General features: G+C 50.4%; 2 protein-coding genes and 1 long non-coding RNA gene across 5 annotated transcripts; 2 read left to right on the forward strand and 1 right to left on the reverse strand.

The window, feature by feature from the left end:
• The first annotated feature begins 2,818 nt into the window (after positions 1-2,818).
• Positions 2,819-3,565, forward strand: LOC137000713 (uncharacterized). The gene has a single exon (XM_067358055.1). The coding sequence runs from the start codon at positions 2,819-2,821 to the stop codon at positions 3,563-3,565; it is 747 nt and encodes a 248-aa protein (XP_067214156.1).
• Positions 3,566-10,097: 6,532 nt separating this feature from the next.
• LOC105679538 (uncharacterized) lies at positions 10,098-12,528 on the forward strand. Of its 2 annotated transcripts, XR_010890627.1 has the most exons (4): positions 10,098-10,723; positions 10,821-11,122; positions 11,751-12,171; positions 12,240-12,528. It is a non-coding gene; the product is annotated as an uncharacterized lncRNA (long non-coding RNA). The 2 variants fall into 2 exon arrangements; XR_010890626.1 differs by having other exon boundaries at positions 10,100-10,723; positions 11,751-12,528.
• On the reverse strand, positions 12,439-15,111 carry LOC137000376 (uncharacterized). 2 transcript variants are annotated; one of them, XM_067356679.1, is made up of 6 exons: positions 14,951-15,111; positions 14,732-14,864; positions 14,302-14,541; positions 13,882-14,068; positions 13,018-13,202; positions 12,439-12,884 (listed from the first exon to the last, which is right to left on the reverse strand). In XM_067356679.1, exons 1-6 carry the CDS (start codon positions 14,969-14,971, stop codon positions 12,682-12,684), a joined length of 969 nt encoding a protein of 322 aa, XP_067212780.1. In that variant the 5' UTR covers positions 14,972-15,111; the 3' UTR covers positions 12,439-12,681. The 2 variants fall into 2 exon arrangements, with proteins under 2 accessions (XP_067212780.1, XP_067212781.1); XM_067356680.1 differs by lacking the exon at positions 13,018-13,202 and having other exon boundaries at positions 12,800-12,884; positions 14,951-15,110.
• Between the last annotated feature and the right edge of the window lie 5,228 nt (positions 15,112-20,339).

Consider the following 20,339-nt stretch of genomic DNA (forward strand, 5'->3'; position numbering starts at 1 on the left):
CCAGGCGTTTCAAAAGCAGTCCTCCCGTTATAATTTGCGCAGGCGTGATAGACGTTTTGAGGTCGGCGATTTGGTGCTGAAGCGACAGCACGTATTATCGTCCGCGGCGCAGAATATAGCCGCGAAATTGGCACACAGGTTCCAGGGCCCTCTGAAAATCTCGCGGGTGATCTCGCCCGTCGTGTACGAGCTAGTCCAGCTGGACGGATCTCCCGCGGGTAAAATCCACGTGCAGGACCTTAAACCTTATTGCCTTCCCGATCCCGAAAGCAGATGCAACGCAACGTGATGGACATGGAGGAGCTGCGGCGCATTTCTCGCGCGTTTTGGCACCGCCACCGCCGTGTATGGCGCTACATACACGACCGCGAGCCCGGATTTTGGGACGACCTCTGGGACACAATGGAGGTGGCCCGAAGGTGGCGTTGGACTGAGGAGGGAGCCGTAGTGGCCGAGCCTCCTATCACCCGGGACGCGGAAGTCCAGACTCCGGCGCGAGAGACGAGGGACGCGGCGGTGGAGGCAACCCGGCGACCGACCTGCGAAGTCGGCACCCAAACGGACGCCCAGGAAAGCGCCCGACAACCGGCACCAATCCAGGAGGACTGGCTGCCGCCGCCGCCGCCAACTAAGGCGGTGAGGGAGGATCTAGCCCGGTGGTATGGGGCCCCTCCAGCGGAGAACCTGCGGCATCCGGGAGGCTGCTGGAACTGCTTTTCCGAGCTGCACGCCTACCCGGAGTGCGACCTGCCCCGGATGCAAAGCTTTTGCTTTGGCTGCGGGGAGCGGGACGTGACCGTCCGCACGTGCCCACGCTGCGGACCCACGTATCGGCGGACGGAGCCCTACACAGGGCCCCGGGGACCGCGAGAGCAAAGGCGACGAGGCGGCCGGGGGCGAAAGACCCGGCAAACTTCCACCAGCTCCGAGGGATGGCCGTGGCGAAGCCAGTCCGAATCCTCCTCGCCGTGAGGACCCAGGGGACGCAGACCCCCAACATTTTTTTTTTCTTCCTTTTCTTTCTTTTTTTTCTTCTCTTCTTTCCTTACTTTTTCGTTTTTTTTTGTTGTTTTTTCCTTTTCACTTTTCTTTTTTTGCACTTCTCGTTTAGGTTAAGTTTAGTATAGTTTTTTATAGTTATAGTTTTTTATATAGTTATAGTTTTTTTTATATAGTTATAGTTTTTTTTCTCGTCCTGTTAATTATTTTTTTTCTTCTTTGTTGTTACCGACAAGTCGCTGCACTGACAGCGCACAAATAAAGCCCGTCAAACCAACTCGTGTCTACTTCCTCACCCTCCCCTGGTAGTAAGGCGTGAACCTCCCGTTAACTGAGAAACACCCCGCGATCCTCGCGTGGACGGGAAATTCGTAGAGACTTTCGGGATGGTTGCACGCGAAATCCGAACGGGGCGGAGGGGAGAAAGAACGAAGCGACTGGGGAGGCTGTCGAGTTTTTGCGGTTTTGGGGTGAGAACACACAAGTAAGGCTACCGGAGGGGCGGTCACCGGCGTTCGTCGGGACCGAAACCCCGCGGTCCTCCTCTGGGAAGGGGGAGTTGTGACGTGACGCTTTTCGAGCGCCGTCACAAGGGCGATAGCCCGGCCGAGGGAGCAAAGAGTCCTGGTGTTGCTCCTCGCGTGGAGAGAGCAACCCGCGAGACTCCACAATTTGTACGCGTTGTTTGTATTGTCATTCCCGTTTTATGTCATTAATATCGTTTTTAAATTGTAAGGCGAGACTCCGTGCGGGCGGCGTTGCGTGTTTTGTGCCTCAGGGCGAAGATGCAGCATCGCCAGGAAGACCGGACGCCGAGGGATCATCGACGGGTGTCACGCGTCAGTGACCCCACGGCATAAGGTCAGGTACCGCGATCCCGTCGCCTCCGCCATCCAAGCCCTATCTAACTCCGCTTTGGTTTCAGCCACAGAGTCTAAGAAATGCAGAAACACGCAGCAGCGGACCTCGCCCGGCTGCAGACGGCGCCGGGGACCCCGAAGATGCTGCACCCGGAAGGACCGGAGTATGGCCCGGCCAGCCTAACCAGTCTCTTCCGGGAACATCGACTCATCGACACGTTAACGGCCGAAAGATTTGAGGAAACCACAGAGAGCGGAGGGGGGCGCCCTGGATGAACTGTGGGCGGTTCTCAGGGGCCCCCCTTTTCGGAAAATCACCATAAAATAATAAAACAGTTTTAGTTAATGGTTTCATTCTTTTGTAGTCTGGCATTGTTTTTCTTCTTATGATATCATTTTGTCTTTTTGTGTAATTGTTTAAAAGAATGTTAGAGAGTGTATGCGTAATTTTTATAATTAACATTTTTGTAATTGCCGTTACAATTTGGCACACAACATTTGAAAGGCATTGCTATAAAAAAAATACACAATTTCAATAATAAAGAAGTATGATCCAAATCTAACCTATTATGGTCAGTTTTCTAAATACGTTCATAATTCGGTAAATTATTAAGTTTATGACTTACCTCAATAATACAGGCATTTACAACTATCCACAACAAAAAACTCTTATCAAAACACACTACACTATTAAAAAATTCACGTTAATGTCGCATGAAACACAAGGTTACGTTAGAAAACTGACAGATAAATGGCCTACTAGTGATGACGTCATGATTTCAGTGGAGAGGCCTTGTCTGTACCTAAGGCAGAAGGGACCAAAGCAGCTCCCAAACCTCCCCCCTCCCCCCTCTCAAGAGGTTGGGAGGAAGAAGGGGGGAAAGAAGAGGAAGACCCCCCGCACTGCAGCGATCACGCTCACCTGCCCGGAGGGGGAGTACTCCGCAACGGTGAGGCGGATGCAGGAGAAGATCCCACTCAAGAACCTGGGGATTTCTGGGCGAATGAAGATCGACAAGGCCCAGACGGGGGCCATGCTGGTACAGCTGTCGGGCCCCGATAGGAAGGCTGAGGCGGACAGGTTGGCCAAAAGTATGGCTGACCTGTTCGCAGATAACCCTGAAATCCGGATCGCTCGCCCTCAGAAAATGGGGGAGATCCGGATCAGCGGAGCAGACCCTTCCGTCACACCTGAGGATATTACTCGGGTGGTGGCGGAACAAGGAGGATGCTCCCTCACCGATATAAAGGTGGGGGACATTAAAATAATGGGGAGGGGCATAAGATCCACCTGGGTCCGTTGTCCCTTAGAGGCGGCCATCAAGGTCACAAAAACCGGCCGGATCACAATCGGGTGGTTCCTCTATAAGGTGGAATTGCTCGACGCACGACCCCTCCAGTGTCATAGGTGTCTGGAGATGGGGCACGTGCAAGCCAAATGTCCCTCGGGCAATGTGGACCGCAGTAAATGCTGTTACCGCTGCGGCACCGAGGGACATGAAGCGAGGAAATGCACGGCACCGGCACTCTGTGTCGTGTGTCAGGCAGCAGGTAGGTCGGCCTCCCATAGAACGGGGGGACCGGCATGCAAGGCCCCGAAAAATGGGGAAAAAAAGAAAAAGGGGGGGACTGTCCCGACACCCCCCTCAACAAAAAAAGGGGAAGGAGTTGGCAGCGGCGACTGTGCCAACCCGGGTGGAACTTAATCTCCCCCAGGATATGGAGTGCGAGCCCGCATCCTCGCAGTGCCCCGCCATTGAGGGCGCAATGGAGGTCAGCCTGCAGGAGTAACAGGTTTCGTGGACTCAACAATGTCTACGAGACTCCTGCAGGTGAACCTGAACCACGCCCGTCAGGCCTAAGACCTTTTCGTTCAGGACCTGAACGGGCGTGACGCAAGGCTGGGTGTGGTGGCGGAGCCATACTGCGTGCCCGACTCAAATTCCAATTGGGTCGCGGCCGCAGATGGCTCTGCTGCCATCGTAAGAAGGGACTCCCCGCGCTCCCCCCCCGTATCCTTGTTGGAGAAGGGGAGGGGGTACGTCATCGCGCGGTGGGGTGCCCTAAGGGTGGTGGGGGTCTACGCCCCTTCTAGCATGGCTCACCCCGACTTTCTACACCTCCTGTGGGAGATGGGGGGGGGCATACGCCGATGCCTCCCCCACCCAGTTTTGGTGGCCGGGGACTTCAATGCCTGGTATACAGATTGGAGTTCCCGGCACAACAATAGAAGGGGTGAGTGCATGAAGGATTGGGCGGCGGAGCTGGACCTCCTGCTATTAAACAGGGGGTCCACAAGCACGTGCGTGCACCCCCGTGGGGAGTCCATAGTCGATCTGACGTGGGCCTCCCCGCGGGCTGCACTATTGGTGGAGTCCTGGAGGGTGACGGACACCGAGTCCCTGTCGGACCACCTGGTTATAGAGGTGGTCCTGACAGTCACCCCCAGAAACGTGCTGCTCCGGCGCCTGCGGAAGGGACGTAGACCCTCACGCAGATGGGTCCTGGCCAAGCTTGACCAGGACCGGTTGGAGGCGGCGGTCTTGGTGGAGACGTGGGTGGATTCTCCCGCCCACGTCGAAGCCGAAGAAGAGGCCGCCGAGATTGTGGGTGTGGTCACGCGTATCTGTGACGCGGCCATGCCCCGATTGAGACCCGCCCCTCGTCGGGCGGCGTATTGGTGGAGCGAGGAGATCGCGGAACTCCGCAGAGAGGCCAATTCGGCCCGACGCGATCTCCTCAGGGCCCGACGAAGGGCGGGTGGGGACGATGAAGAGACTGCAATGGCGCGTGGTGTGTACCTTGCCGCAAGGTACGCACTGCGGTCGGCCATTTGCAGGGCCAAGGCCAAGGCCTGGGATGAGTTGATTGCAGAACTCGACAGGGACCCATGGGGGCGTCCGTATCGGATAGTCCTGAACAGACTAAGACCGGCGGCGCCCCCCATCTCGGAGACGCTCGATCCGGAGTTTCTCGGCCAGGTGGTGGAGACCCTCTTCCCCGTAAGGGATGCTTGCATCCCCCCGAGGAGGGACTCTCCCCCCTGGTCCGGGGACCTGGAAATCTCAGGAAGAGAGCTCTCCGAGGCAGCTAAGAGACTGGGGGCGGCTGGAAAGGCCCCCGGTCCGGATGGGATCCCTGGTCGAGTTTGGGCCTTGGTTTTTGGCGGAGTAGGGGCCCGTCTGAGGAGGTTGTATAACACCTGCCTCAGGACGGGCTCCTTCCCCTCGGCGTGGAAAACAGCCAATCTGGCTCTCATCCACAAAGAGGGGAAGCCGGCGGAGCAGCCTTCTGCTTACAGGCCGATTTGCCTGCTGGACGAGGTCAGCAAGTTATTCGAGAGAGTGATTGCTGACCGAATCGTCCAGCACCTGTCGCGGATTGGTCCCGACCTAAGTGACGACCAGTTTGGATTCCGGGAGGGTCGCTCCACTACAGATGCGATTCTGCACCTGAGGGCTCTCTTGGACCAAATTGTAGGGGAGGGAGAGGTGGCACTGGCAGTGTCTTTAGACATTGTCAACGCATTTAACTCCCTCCCCTGGGACTGGGTGGGGGTGACCATGGAACATCATGGCCTCCCCCAATATCTAAAGGATGTAGTCTGGGACTACTTCCGTGACAGGACGCTCTAGTACAAAGATCAACTGAAGCGTGTAAGCAGAAGGCCAATGCACTGCGGAGTTCCACAGGGGTCAGTTTTAGGCCCCCTACTGTGGAACCTCGCATACGATAGAGTGCTCCGCACGGCGCTTCCCCTGGGCTGTCGTCTGCTATGTTACGCAGACGACACACTTATAGTAGCCCGGGGGAAGACTTGGATGGAAGCTCGGGACGCGGCTAATGCCGCAACCCGAGCAGTCGTATGCTCCATTAGAGCTATGGGACTGGAGGTCGCCCCGCACAAGACGGAGGCCTTGTATTTTTACAACAAGGCCATGGGGCGTCCTCCCCCCATCCAAATGTGGGTGGGGGAAGCCCGAGTCCTGGTGGGGTTCCAGATGAAATATCTGGGCCTCACTCTGGATGGGCTTTGGGGATTCGAACAGCACTTTGTGCAAATCCTCCCCAAAGCGGACAGGATGGCGGCTGCGCTAGGCCATCTCCTGCCCAACGTGGGTGGGCCGAACGTTAAGGTTCGGCGCTTGTACGCCAATGTCGTGCAGTCGGTGTCCCTATACGGGGCACCGGTATGGGCCGATAAAGTCCTGGCCAGTCGGCGAATCAAAGCGATGATACATCGCCAACAACGCCGGCTGGCCGTCAGGATAATTCGGTCCTACTGCACGACGTCGTTCGTGGCGGCCACGGCCTTGGCGGGCCTCCTCTCGGTCGAGTTCTTGGCGAACTCGTACGCCGAGGTTTATCGGCGTACGAGGGACCCTGACCGTACCGGGAGTGCCCATCTAAGACCAGGGGCCGTGGACAAAATTAGGAAGAGTGCCCGTCGCAGTGCTGTGTTCCAATGGCAAGAGGCTATTGCGGACTCTGCGACGGGCAGATGGACCACCCACGCCATCCAGCCCTGTTTACCGGAATGGGTAGACAGGCGAGGACGAGGACTTCAGTTTCACCTGACACAGGTACTCACCGGGCACGGTTGCTTCGGTGACTACCTGTGCAGGATTGGTCGGGAGCATACGACGGGATGCCACCACTGTGCGGCCGGTCGGGACTCGGCGCAACACACCCTCACCGAGTGTGAGGCATGGACGGAGGAGCGCCGAGCCCTGACCGCAGTGGTTGGAAAGGACCTCTCCCTTCCGGCACTGATTAAGGCAATGCTGGAAGGGGAGGATAAATGGAAGGCCGCCTCTGACTTCTGCGGCGCTGTAATGTCGCAGAAGGAGGAGGCGGAACGAATTAGAAAGGGGGAGGCGGAGATGGTGGATAGCACTCCACCATCCTCCCCGCCTCCCCCCCCTTCAAGAAGAAGGAGAAGAGGCAACGGCGGCAGGGGGCGCTCCCCCGACCGCGGCGCAGCGGCGGAGGAGAGTGATCCCCCGTCGCCGTTTACCAGCCCCACGTAGGGACTGATGAGAGTAGGGGTCTCTCAGATGGTGGAGTCTAAACCACCAACCAACATTATAATCTGAGAGACCCCTGGGGAAAGACATCCCAACAGGGATTTCCCCACAAAAATAGACTGGGTGGAGGGGGGAACCTAGTCCCTCCTCCCCCCAGTGGGGGCCATCCGTGAGCGGGAGCTCACGGTGGTCCCGGCCCCCTACATAAACCAGGGAGGGCGGGGGGGAGACTGTGGTAGCCCAGTCTTCCCCCCTATAAGAGAAGAAACAGTCAGGGTGGGGGAGAGGGAGAAGTATCTCTCTCCCCCCCACCGGGTAGAGGCCGACACTCGGCCAAACCCAAGAGGGGGTGAGATGAATGCCGCTGGCGATGCCTCACCCCCTCTCAATACGGGCTAGGACGGCTACCGGCGGGGGTTTTAGTGGGTATACCTCAGGGACACCTTCCCTGAGGGACTCCCACATAACCCTCGGGCTCTCCCCCGAGACCCGAGGGTATCCATAAAGGATTTCCCCCGCCTTACCAAAAAAAAAAAAAAAAAAAGGGCTTGTCTGTAGGTGGTGTTGCCACAGGGCTGCTGTGCGGCCAATCAAGAAGTGGCGAGGAGGGGGGGGGGTGGGGGTTTGTCTCTGACTCCACTTCTGATTATGGGAGAGGCGCCCTTCTCTGGTGACGCTGGACCTCTACGCCTCGGAGCGGGGGTCTTGGTGCGGCTGAGAGAGGAGCGCCGAATCAAAAGGGGAGGCGAGGAGGGAGCGGGGGTTCGTCCCTGCCCCCACCTCTGACTATGAAGGGGGCTCTCCCTTCCGGTGGCGGAGGAGCCTCTACGCCTCTGTGCGGGGGCTCCAATGCTGCTGAAGGGGCGAGGCCTAAAAAGAAAAGGCCGCCCAGAGTATCCGGGGCAATTAGTGCCGGTGCCCTGGCCGACAAAACGGCTGCATAGCAGCCGGGTAAGGAGAGACCTGGGGGAGGGGAAGAGTGAGGGAGTGTGGTTTGGTCCCCCCCACACAACCCCCTAGGCCGGCCCTAACCTCCCTCCGGATATCCCCGGGTAGTCCGGGACCGGGGGGAGGCAAGAGGGAGTAATGATCCCCTGCGGGCGGTGTATCAGGCGGCACTCGCACTGATTGATGCGGGTGTGTCTTGCGGTCGCAGCGCCCGTAGGTGGGATCGCCGGGCCATTTGGTCCGGGGCTGAGGTGCGAAAGAGGGTGAGGGGAGAACTTTTGTTCTCCCCACAATTATAGAGGCACCGGGAAACCGGCAGCCGGGGGAGGGGGGTGGCTGGATGATATGCGTTAGTAGTGCCCGGCCACCTCCCCAAACGGCAGAGGGCTGCAATGTAACGGGGGTGGGGTTTAGTTGGTAGGCGCCTGGGGGTGTATATGATGTCGCATACTATACCCTCAGGCAAATCCAACACTACCCTCTGCCAGTGGGTTTCTAGGAACCCACATTGCACGCCAGAGGATGTCTTTGGAAGATTCCCAACTCCCGGGGAGGGGCTTGCCTCTCCCACATAAAAAAAAAGGTTACGTGGGTTCCTCCTCGTCGTGCGCCACCTTATCGTGATGAGGGGGCTCACCGTGAGACGGCTCGCTGGAGTCGTTTCACGGTGCTAAAAACGCACAGTTTCTTCTACGGAGGAAACGGGGGTCCGGCGACCCTTCTGGGACTTGTCCCGATTTGCCGGTAGGGGTTGGCGGCCCTGACTTTATTCGCCCGGATGCCTGGATCCGTTAGGAGTGTTTTTCACTCCACCGGGATAGAGGAGTAAACCTCGAGAAAAAATCCGGGGCCTGACCAGCCTCGTTTGCACGCCGGTGTTCCGGCATAACGGTCGGCCCCCCATGGCGCGTAGGGGGGCGTGGCGTCTCATACCGTAATCTCAGTTTATGGGGCCGGGGGCCGGTGCTAGCGTAGCTAGGACGGGCTGCGAGGGTGGTAAAACCTCTATAAAAAGACCCGAATTGGTCGGACTCGTTAGCCATGGAAGGCAGCCGACCTAGGAGAAGGAAAACTCCGATAACAAACCATAGGATCGGTGGGAGGAAGATGCGCTGCTCTCCTCCCCAGTTGTACCCGAACTCTGCGTTTTCGACCGGGGGTCGTTTTCCCCCGTTTTCGCAATCATACACACACACAAGTTCACACACACATACACTCTTGGCCCGCGTACTGTCTGGGCGCCTTCGCTGATGCGAAGCTGCTCGGAAGTCGGGGGCCACACATGCATTCGGCGGGATGCATCGTGGTGATGCGTGGGATGCCACATCCCGCCTTGCATACATTCACACAATCATTCATTCCCTCATCATTCAATTCATTCATTCATTCATTCATCTGTCACACTCCATTACATACCATCATTGCACACACACACACACACATCTCACCTTCATTTACGCCTGCCCGGGTGGGGACCTGTGGTCCGCCTCCGCGGGCCGGCATGTGGTGGTGAGTAGGCGGCGGTTGCGTCGGGACGTGTTTTTCGAGGGAATCCGTATTCCATTGCGGGATCGGTATTTTTTCCGGGGGCGCGCTTTCGGGGTATGTCGTCGCCGGCGATCCGCCGCATGTCGGGCTTCATGCTGGGGGTTCTCCCTCCGGCCGGTCGGTGGCGTGCGCGGGCCAGTCGCTTTTCGGAGGTCCGTGAGGCGTGCGCGCCGATTCGAGTGTATGGGTCCGGGACAACAGAGTAGGAGTCTCAAGCCAAGGTGGAAGGTATCGTGCCGAAGGCTGAATGGCCGCAGAGACGTAAAAAATGTGCGGTCCAAAACGATCCCTGTGGGGGCGAGCTGCGCAACCCCACAGTACATAAGTCGCATCAAACCGTAACCCCAAGTCTGGGGCCGGGGGCCGGTGTATGCATTGCGCATACGCGGGCTACGAAGGTGACACAATTTCTATAAAAAGATCCGGGCAGGACGGGCTCGTTAGTCTTGGTCGACAATCGTCCTAGTGGAAGGAAAACCACGATAAAAAACCCGGAGAAGAAAACTCTGTCAACAAATTACTTATGATGAACCGATATGTCGGAAAATAAGGTAAACTTACCGCAACAGATTCGGGTGCTCAGTTGCCGGCGCGGATGGGGTTAGGCCGGCGTCACATAGAACCCGTAATCCGTAATCCGCACCGGAAATCCGCAAAAGTTACTAGGGATTGCGTCCGTAACGTTACGTGTGTTTTATCTCCTTGTGTCCCATGGAGCCGTAATTCCATGAAATTTCCGTAAAAGTTACTAAAAGTTACTAGTTATTACTAGTAATGCTTTTTTTAATTTTATTTATTTAACTAAATTTGACGATTTAATTAAAATTTTTGTTAAAATTATAATATATTTTGTAGTTTTCTTATGAATAAAATACAAATAAACAATTATAATCTGTTAAATAAAAAATAGTAATACCGTTACGTGTGTATTTACGGCTCCATGGGACACAAGGAGAAAAAACACACGTAACGTTACGGACGCAATTTCTACAAGGAGGCATGTAAGCACGCAATGCAATTGCACTCCGACTTTAAATAAAAATAAACGTGTCATAATCTTAATAATTGTTATTTTTATAAAGTGACTTGTTTGACAATTTTGAAATTAGAAGCATAATGAATCTTCGGTTCATGTTATTAGTTATGATTACAATGTTGAAAAATTCAGTGGCTTCTCCATTTCATCAAAGAAAACTAACGTACAATAGAGTGATTTACATGTTTACAATTTATTTAAAATTGAAGAGACTGGAAAGTGCCAAAAAACAGAAGCGCAAGTGCTGGGTGCGACCGATATTTCAGCTGGAAAGAAGACGATTGCAAGGAGCAAGCGACAACTTGGTACTAGAAATGCAATTGAATGATTCAGACAAGTATTTCAATTACTTTAGAATGTCACCTGAAACATTTCAAAGACTATTAATATTGGTTGGGCCAGGTATTACAAAACAAGAGTGTATCAGGGAACCAATACCTCCTCGTACTCGATTGGAAGTCACTTTACGCTATTTAGCATCTGGAGACAGTATGACATCAATTTCATATGCATTTAGAATCGGTCATAATACAGTTTCTAAAATAATAGCAGAGGTATGCGAAGAAATATGGACTACCTTGAAAGAAAAAGTTTTTTTGCAACTTAATGAAACTAATTGGCATACAATCAGTGACGATTTCAACAAAGACTGGAACTTTCCACATTGCATTGGAGCAATAGACGGCAAACACATTGTGATGCAGGTAAGAAAATGATATAAATCTCCCTTTAATTATATATATGCAGAACATCTAAAACTTATGCTGTTTCATCTCAGATAGCACATGATATCCTTCAAACATTCTAACAATATTATATTGTGTATGAGATATAATCTGTATGAGATATGATCCTGTATGAGATATAATCAATGTACTTTATATCAAAATCTAAATTTATACTCAATGTCAGCATATGAGTGAGTTGCATTGAAAGACTGAAAGGCAGAATTCTATAGTGGAATGAATATTTTCTTTCAATTTTTCATTAGTGAACCACACTACGATATTACCACTTTTGTAATATACTTCAGTGATAAAAGAACTTAAAGGAAAGTTCTAAACGGAACGCTTTCTCTCTTATAATTTTTTATCTGTAAATTATACGGTTTTAATAAATTGCGATTCTGGAAAAAGTACGGTTTTATTAATTCTATCTTTTGAAACTTTTTTCTTTATAATTAATCTATATATATATAGATATATATAACTAGATATATATAACTTTTTTCTTTATAATTAATCTATATATATATATATTGATAAAGTGTAATTGTGCTGGAACACATAATTATAAAACAATTATTTTTACTCCTATTGTTTATAATTTCAGGCGCCAGCTAATAGTGGCTCTTGCTTCTACAACTACAAAGGAAACCATAGCATGAATTTGCTAGCCATTAGCGATGCTAAGTATCGCTTCATAATTGTTGACATCGGAGCTCCGGGAAGGCAAGGTGATTCAGGAGTTCTCACTAACAGCGGGCTGATGAATCTGTTGGAAGACAAGAAATTAAAAATACCGCCAGCTGCACAACTTGATGGCAGTAACGAAGAATTTCCCTTCGTTTTTGTTGCAGACGAAGCGTTTCCACTCACGACCTACATGATGAGGCCGTACTCTCGAAGTGGAAATTTAAATATAACAAATAAAATTTTTAATTATAGACTTAGTCGCGCGAGAAGAGTCGTTGAGAGTTCGTTTGGAATATTAGCTGCACGTTGGAGAATTTTTCGTCGGCCGATTATAGCATGTACGTCAACTGTCCAAAAAATTGTCCAAGAGCTTCAACAGCTTTACATAATTTTATTATTACTTCAGAAGAACATCTGCCATTGCGAGAAAGACGCTACCAAACTCTCAGTACTGCAGATCGTGAAATAATTTCTATGGGATTAGTAGATATTAATAAAAGAAACAGATATCAAAATCTTGAAGCAATTAGAGTGCGAAATGCATACGCGTCGTATTTTGAAGATGTGAATCCATTATCGTGGCAGTGGGATAAAGTACTCGCAAATGATTTTTAGTCTCTATTTAAATAATCTTTTTAAAAAAGATGTACATATTTTTTTCATTAAAATCAATAAAATAATAGCATAACATTCTAGTAGATTTAGCTTTAATTCCAACAATTATATTTTTTATTTTAATAGTTCTTTGGAATAAAATAAAACTGCATATATAAAAATATTAGTTATTAATTATATTATCTTAATGTATCTAATATCTTATATATCTAATATCTTATATATCTAATATCTTATATATCTAAATCTGAACTCTTTTCTACTTCGATTGCCCGAGTGAGAAATTCCATTTGTAAATCTCGCCGTTTGTTATATGGCAAACGCCGTAGAATATCCCCTAGCATATCGCAAAAGCTGTGCACTGGATCATGAATTGGCTGGGATTCCTTGAGGTATGACATCAACTCAGCTTCAATTTGTGTAATTTCTTCGCTGCCTGTTAAAGAGAAAATAATAATAATTGAGTTTTATTATAATATTGTGACGTCCTATATCCTGCACGGTTTTTCCTTGCGCAACTAGAATATATATATATATATATATATATATATACATATATATACACATACGTAGTCGTTTCGAAACTCGCGAATTGCAGCTGACAGAACTATCCGCAGAACTACCCGGCCGGCTGTTGCTATCATTGCTTTTTTCTTCTGATTGGGGTCTTGTGAATGTTTCTATGTTGCCATCTACAGAAACATTTGATGGGTCTGAATTTTCGCGCAATGTCATCGGTAGGGAGCTGACTGTTCTACAAGATCATCAGATTTTATGTTATTATTAATCACATTTTGAAGCTGAATTTTATTAAGTTAAATATTCCTTTTTGCCAAGAGTCGTACAAATTTTAATTATGAAATATAGATTGGCATTCTTCATAGCACAATATATACATTAAATTTGTTAGGATAATACGAGCAATTTCAACGCTTTTTTAAAATAATAAATGAAATTAATGAAATAAATTCTCGATTGATAAAAGAAATAAATAAATTTATAGAAATATTCAAAATTGTACAAAAAATATTGAAGGGTTCATGTCATGAACATTATATGTGAATTATTTAAAATGTCCGTTATTTTATTTTTTTTACAATATAGCAGCCAATTTTGAAAATTATGGTGCTAACATGGACAAAACTCAGAAATTTATAATAAACATAATATGCGAATTATTTGACCTATTTCATTGATATTAAATTATTCACAAATTACCAGTAGCGTTCGAAATTTTGTCTTAAAAGAAAATACGCTTAACAATATTTAATTTTGTTATAAAATATAAAAAATTTGGGTGATGAGGAAACTTACAAAGCTTATTAGTAGCTGAAATAAATTGTTTAAAATTTGTACTATATTTTTACAATTTCGAAATAATTCTGCAAATTTCAGCTTCATTTAATAATTTCCATGAAATAAAAAATACTTACGGTCCACTCTGGATGACCGATTCTAAAAACTGCATTCTGTCATAGAAGCGGAAACTGCTTTTAACAGGCCGGCCATCTTCTGCACTTGATCCGCTCCGAACATAGCTCTTCATCAATTTTCTAGCTTTTGTATAATTGTCTCTTAAATATCCCCATCTTTTTTTGCATTCTACGGGACTCTTGACACCTGCAATTTTAACATAATTAAAAATAATTTTATTGTAATCGAAATCACGCTGCAGTATATCCACACAAACTTGCATAAGTGCATAAGCATATGCATAAGAAAATGAATTGGTTTTTTTATACATATGTTTATGTGTTATACAAATCCGTCTGGATTGGCCTGTTACCTCACTTTAAAAGTGATGCATAACCTTTAACATTAAATAATACACGATCACTACTTGATATTCATACCACCCATTATGTTGGAAACTTCTGTCCATAAGGCGTCGGTTTTCAACTTTGTCCGATTTTTGTAGCCTTGCGAATGATCCCACAAAGGCCTTTTCTGCTCGACAGTCTCGATAAGCAATTCGTCAATTGCATCTGCTGATATTAAGGCTGTCAAGCCATTCTTTGCAGTACTATCGATTTTTGAAGCACTGCTGCTGCTGTTTTGCCTCTGCTGCTGCTTCTCCACTGTCTCTGGAGTATCTGTAAAATAATCATATTTCAGTAATTGTTATAGTATTCTTGAGGTATACAATTCCTTTCAATCATATCTTGTATAAATATGTAAGGAATATGACATTGCAATGTGTAATATTTTTGAAATGTTGCTGAAAGGTTAAATGATTATATCGAACTACGCCGAAATATACATTTTGAAAGCATTGTAACATACTCATTGTAACAACTTTGTCCTTGTCGACAACTATGACATCCACTTCCTCATCGAATGTTGCAAAACATTTATGTTTTATTAGTTCGTCCATGTCGTCCGACATTACCCACCCGCAATAGCCACATTTCATTCGCTGTAAAATAAGATACATTTATTAATAATTTATATTTATAACAGCTTGCATATATCAAATAGCATTTAATATAAAATAATATTTACTGCAGAATATATAGAAGTCATCGTGAACACTGACACAAAACCTAAAATTTACGCGTCAAACGCCGTAAGTGAGAGAACATTCATACATGAAATATCTAAAATACAGACAGACGCAATCCCTAGTAACTTTTGCGGACTTCCGTGCGGATTACGGATTACGGGTTCTATGTGACGCCGGCCTTATTGTCCCTGCCTCCGCCGCGTCTTTATCCGACGAAGGGCCAATCGCGAGATTGACGTCGAGCCTCGCGGTGGAATCGGTCATCGATGGTGTCCACGGACTGTTAACCGACTCCGTGGAGGTGTGCGGACAGTAGAAGGAATACCTTCTGTTGAAATATAGGCACAACGCATGCATATTGGCGGCATACATAGCCAATAAGCTGGGAGGGGGGACGGCAAGAAGCGGTGAGATATCTCAACCGCTGAGAGCATCCTCCGAAGGGCGAATCGATGGGACTACTCAGCCCCATATGGGAGTAGCTGGGAGGCGGTTCTGGATGCGGCGATGGGGGTGTGTTCTTTCACCCAGCGTGAATGCGTGGGGGGAACGAGGCGCGCCCTCCGAGCTGCGGCTTGCCGGGTGTTCCTGGCAATTGGAGAGCTGGGTGAGGGTCTTGGCCCTTACGGGGATGGACGGGAGTGAGCCCTTTCGGAGCTGAAGGGGGCCGGGCACCCGTGGGTGGAGGGCCTTCTGACGAGGCACCTGGGGGCACAAATGGCGTGCCCGCCCACTGATCCGGGGAGGGAACTATTCTCCCCTCTTACCCTTAGGGGAGGAGGGGGCAAATCACCCGAGTCCCATCTTATTTCCTCGGACAAAGAGAGGGGGAGGGGAACCTCCCCAATTGTGGAGGGCTCCCTCTACATGAACTGATGGAGAGGGAGCTGGGGGGGCCCCCTCCTGGGGAAACCCGCAGCTCCTCCTCAAGAACGGACGCGGGTCCGTCGCGCCCTGGTAAAAGGGACACCGGTGGACGGCTCCGGACCTTGCGTAGGGGTCAGGGTAGGCCGCGCAAGGACGGGACCGGCCCGTTTAAGCCTCCTCCCCACCTAAATGCATCGGAGTCGGACTCCGATGATGAGGGGTGGAGGCTTGCTGGCGCTTCCTTGAAGGGCAGTGCGTCTGAGGGCGTGGTTGCTCCCTCGCGGGCGGGAAGCTCTGCGGGAGGTAACCCTCCTGCGGAGATAGTCCCGCCCTCCTTTACTGGCCCACAGAAAAGGAGGGCGGAGGAGGAGATCAGAAGGATGGAAAGGGACATCACTGACGAGATGTTGCAGAACATCGATCAGGGGCTCCTCTCCATCGAGGCTGTCCGCCAGAGGGCGGGCAACCTCAAAGGAGAATTGAGTGGTAAACTCAAATTCGGGGTTTACGTCCTCAGAGAGGTCGTCCGCACCTTAGCCGGGCAGGCCTCTGAGGGCGGAGACCCGGGATTTTGGAAGAAGCGGGTTCTGACGTTGGAGAAGGATATGGAGTTTTTCAGGGCCGAGAACGACCGCCTCCAACGCAGAACCCGCAAATTGCAGGCGGAACTCGCCGACCTTCGAGCGGACGAAAGACCCGTCTCACCGGTAGTGGGCGGTACCCCCCCTAGCACGGATGGTGCAGGGAGGACCGCCATGGAAGTGGTGGAGGATGGGGGTGGGGAACCCCGTCCCCCGTCAGGCGACACGCGCATAGCGGATAGCCTGGCGGGGATAAAAGCGACCCTAAGAGGGTTCGGAGAAAGGCTGAGGGGCCTTGAGGAGAGAGCGGCAATGCCACCCCCTCTAGCCCCTGCCCCTCTCCGCCCTCGGGCGCCTCCCACTGAGGGGGTAGCTCGGGGTAGTGGGGGGAGGAGGAGGAAAGGAGGAAGGAGAGCCGGAATGGCGGTCCTTCGGGGGATTGGGAGTGTCTCCCAACCCTCACCGGGGTCTCCCGCCATTCCCATTGGTCCTCCTTTGGACGGGAAAATCGCGCCGGCGACGGAAAATCCCAAAACGTGAGCTACCGTCGCCCGATGCAACAAGAAGAAGAAGGCTGCAAGGGAAGGGGTGGGACTTAATCCCCTCCCACCCCTGCAACTCAGGCCCGATCGGGCCCACCGAGGGCGACTCCTGGTGGGGCCCTGCCCAAGGGGAACCCGATCAAGGCGGCGCGGAAGCGTCTCCCGCGCTCGACGGCGGTGATGCTCACCGGACAGGGTGATCTGGCCGAGGCATTACTTGCTGCGAGGCGGGAGATTAATTTAGAGGAGCTTGGCATTGATAAACTCAATGCCAAGAGATCCTTCGGAGGAGAGCTCTTGATGGAGATTTCGGGTGGAGGGCAGGATGCGGAGGCAAAGGCGTGTCGCCTGATCTCCGCAATCCAGATTGCTCTCCAAAAGCACAGTTTTGAGGGGGTGAGGGTCCTTAGACCCACAAAGCGATTCGACCTCCGTCTTACAAGGGGAGGCCCAGGTGAGTTACCCTGGGATTTTGATCCTAATTTTTATGGTTATTTTGGAAGTGAAAAAAAAAAGATACGTATCCTGGCGTTTGATTGAATAGGCCTTAGTTTCGGAGTAATAAATTTGTGAAAATTGGCCATATCCGAAGCGCGCCGCGGCGCGCCATATGAGTCTTCCCGGTAACAGTATTTCCAACCAGTGCGATTAGCTTCGTGAGTCAGGCGCTTGCTTCATAATTCATAAGATCCAAGTTTGCTCACGGAGGTAAGCAATAACTTTTTTTTTTTTTTTTTTTAATGAGTGTTTTTATTCATTTTTATTTATTTTGATGATACTGATATAGTATATAAATTTTTGAAATAGAAAATTTAATTTAATATTACATATATACAGGGTGTCCCGTAAAGACCGTAACAACGCTTAGGAGTATATTCCTGAGATAATTCTGAGCAAAAAATCTTAATACCAAAATACTCAGGGTGTAATGGTTTTTGAATTAGAAAAATTTAAAGTTAGTGAATAAGATAGCCTGAAATTCGCGCGCTCAGGTGTGTACAATGTACAGTAATAAAATTGAAATTGACTATCGCTCCCTTGTTGTCAGTATTAATATTTGGAAAATAAATTTGCTAATACATATTAACATAAATATTGTTTACGCAATTAAGATTATTCAAAGGTACAACATTTATTACCTCAAGATTATGCGCAAAGAGTCTTTACATATTCAATATTATTTAATTATTTTTAACTGTTATTAAAATAAAAGATTGTGAAACTATTTCAATTATTTAATAATTTTATTGTACAAATATCTGTAAGATCAAAAGAAATGTCAAAAAAATGTAATTTTTGACAGTTTGCGTTTTGTGTATCGTAATATTTTTTTCTTTATAATATTTTCAACAAAATCTTAATTGCGTAAACAATATTTATATTAATATGTATTAGCAAATTTATTTTCCAAATACTGACAACAGGGGAGCGATAGTCAATTTCACTTTTATCACTACGTACGTTGTACACACCTGAGCGCGCGAATTTCAGGCTATTTTATTCGCTAACTTTAAATGCTTCTAATTCAAAAACTATTACACCCTGAGTATTTTGGTATTAAGATTTTTTGATCAGAATTATTTCAGGAATATTCTCCTTTTTTTTATTTTTTTTTTTTTGTAAGGCGGGAGAAATCCTTTATGGATACCCGCGGGTCTCGGGGGAGAGCCCGCGGGTTATGTGGAAGTCCCCCGGGGACTTAGTGCAATGTCCCCGGGTATACCCACTAAAACTCCCGCCGGTAGCCTTCCCAACCCATAGTGAGGGGGGGTGAGGCATCGCTAGCAGCATTCATCTCACCCCCCCTCGGGTTTGGCCATATTTGGCCCCTTCCCGGGGGAGGGAACTAAGTTCCCTCCCCGTCTAACTCCTACTCGAGGGAGGTCGGGCTACCACGACTTTCCTCCGCCTCCCCCTGTTGTTTTTTAGGGGGAGGCTGCCCACCCATTATTGTTGGGGGGTCAGGTGATGGGGGGAGCCCCCGCTCCCCCCATCCCTATATGACTCCGACCCTCCCGGTCGGTTATGTGCAGGGGGGTTAAGAGTGGGAGGCTCTCACCCCTTCCCTTCCCTTTCTCCCGGCCCGGCCAGAAGGGCCCTTGTCTCGGCGGGGGGGGACACTTTTGCATGGCCACCTCCGCCTAAGTGTCCCCCCCCCAGTTAGACCCTCCTAATTGGAGGGTTTTTCCTCCGTCCTTAGCCACCCCTTTGGGAGGGGTCGTTGGGGTGAACCAACCCTCCCCTTCCTCCAAGATGGCTCGCTGTCGTAGGAGCCGTCCCAGTGTAGATCATACTGGGGGCTCCTATCGTCCAGCTCCTCCAAGAGGTCTGCCACATGGTTCCACAAATCTTCATGGAACCATGTGGGGGCCTTTAATTCCATCCGGAAGACGCGCAGGGAGCTGAACCTTTTAAATTTCAGCATCCCCACCGCCACCTTCGGACGGAAGTCCTTACTAATTAGGTCTCCCACCTTGCGAATGATCGCAAGGTGGTCGGACCAGAAAGGCTCTCTCCCCCCGATGTAGATGTACAAGGGGGAGGGCTCGCCCTTCCCTCCTGATTTGGCGGGCGGAGAGGACTTGCCCCTCGTCCATTTTTCCCGCCACTCCCTCATGTCCCCCTCGCTGTCCCTCTCTGACAAGGGGGGCTTCGGGTCGGGGGTAGGGACCCCACCGATCCTTGTGAGGGGAACGACCGGGACCAAGTCGGACAGCTTACTGTCCCGCCCGGTCCCCTCCTCCTCCCTGGAGTTCCGCGGGGGCTCAGAGCCCCCCGGAGAGTCCTCTAGCTCCATGGGAACTTCTGAGGAAGTCCCGGATGGAGACTTGTCCTCCTTGGGTGGAGGGGGGTCTAACTCCCCTTCTCCGCCTAAGCCAGTAATTGGCTCTACTTCCATTGGGGCAGAGGGCTGTTTCTCTTGTCCCGACAGAACCTCTGCCCCCTGATCGGGAGGGATTTCCCTCCCTTGAGAGAAGGGGTCTTTTCCCTTCTTCCTCTTCTTCCTCCCCTTTCTTAGGGAAGGAACTGTTGGGCATTGGCGCCCACCTATACGATGGGTCGCCATTAGCCCCTCCTGGGCACAAGCGGGGCAGTGCGCCTTCTGGCGGCACCCCCCCGCCTTGTGCCCCTCCCCCTCACAGCGGAGGCAGCAATTGCTGCGCTCCACCGTGGAGGGGCACGACCTCCTTATGTGCCCCCGCCTGAGGCACCTAAAGCACCTCAGGCCGGGGGCCTCCTCGACCACGTTGCATCTGCGGGGGGTCTGCGTTGAGGCGCAGCGGGCCTCTCCGCTGCTGCTCACCCCGGACACGCCCGTCCTCACACAAGAGGCATACCGCATCCTGCGTCCTCCGCTGGTGGAGGCTAATCCCCCACCAGAGCTCTCCTCAGGGCAA

This window comes from Linepithema humile, chromosome 6 (assembly GCF_040581485.1).
Source record: "Linepithema humile isolate Giens D197 chromosome 6, Lhum_UNIL_v1.0, whole genome shotgun sequence".
Taxonomy (NCBI): Eukaryota; Metazoa; Arthropoda; class Insecta; order Hymenoptera; family Formicidae; genus Linepithema; species Linepithema humile.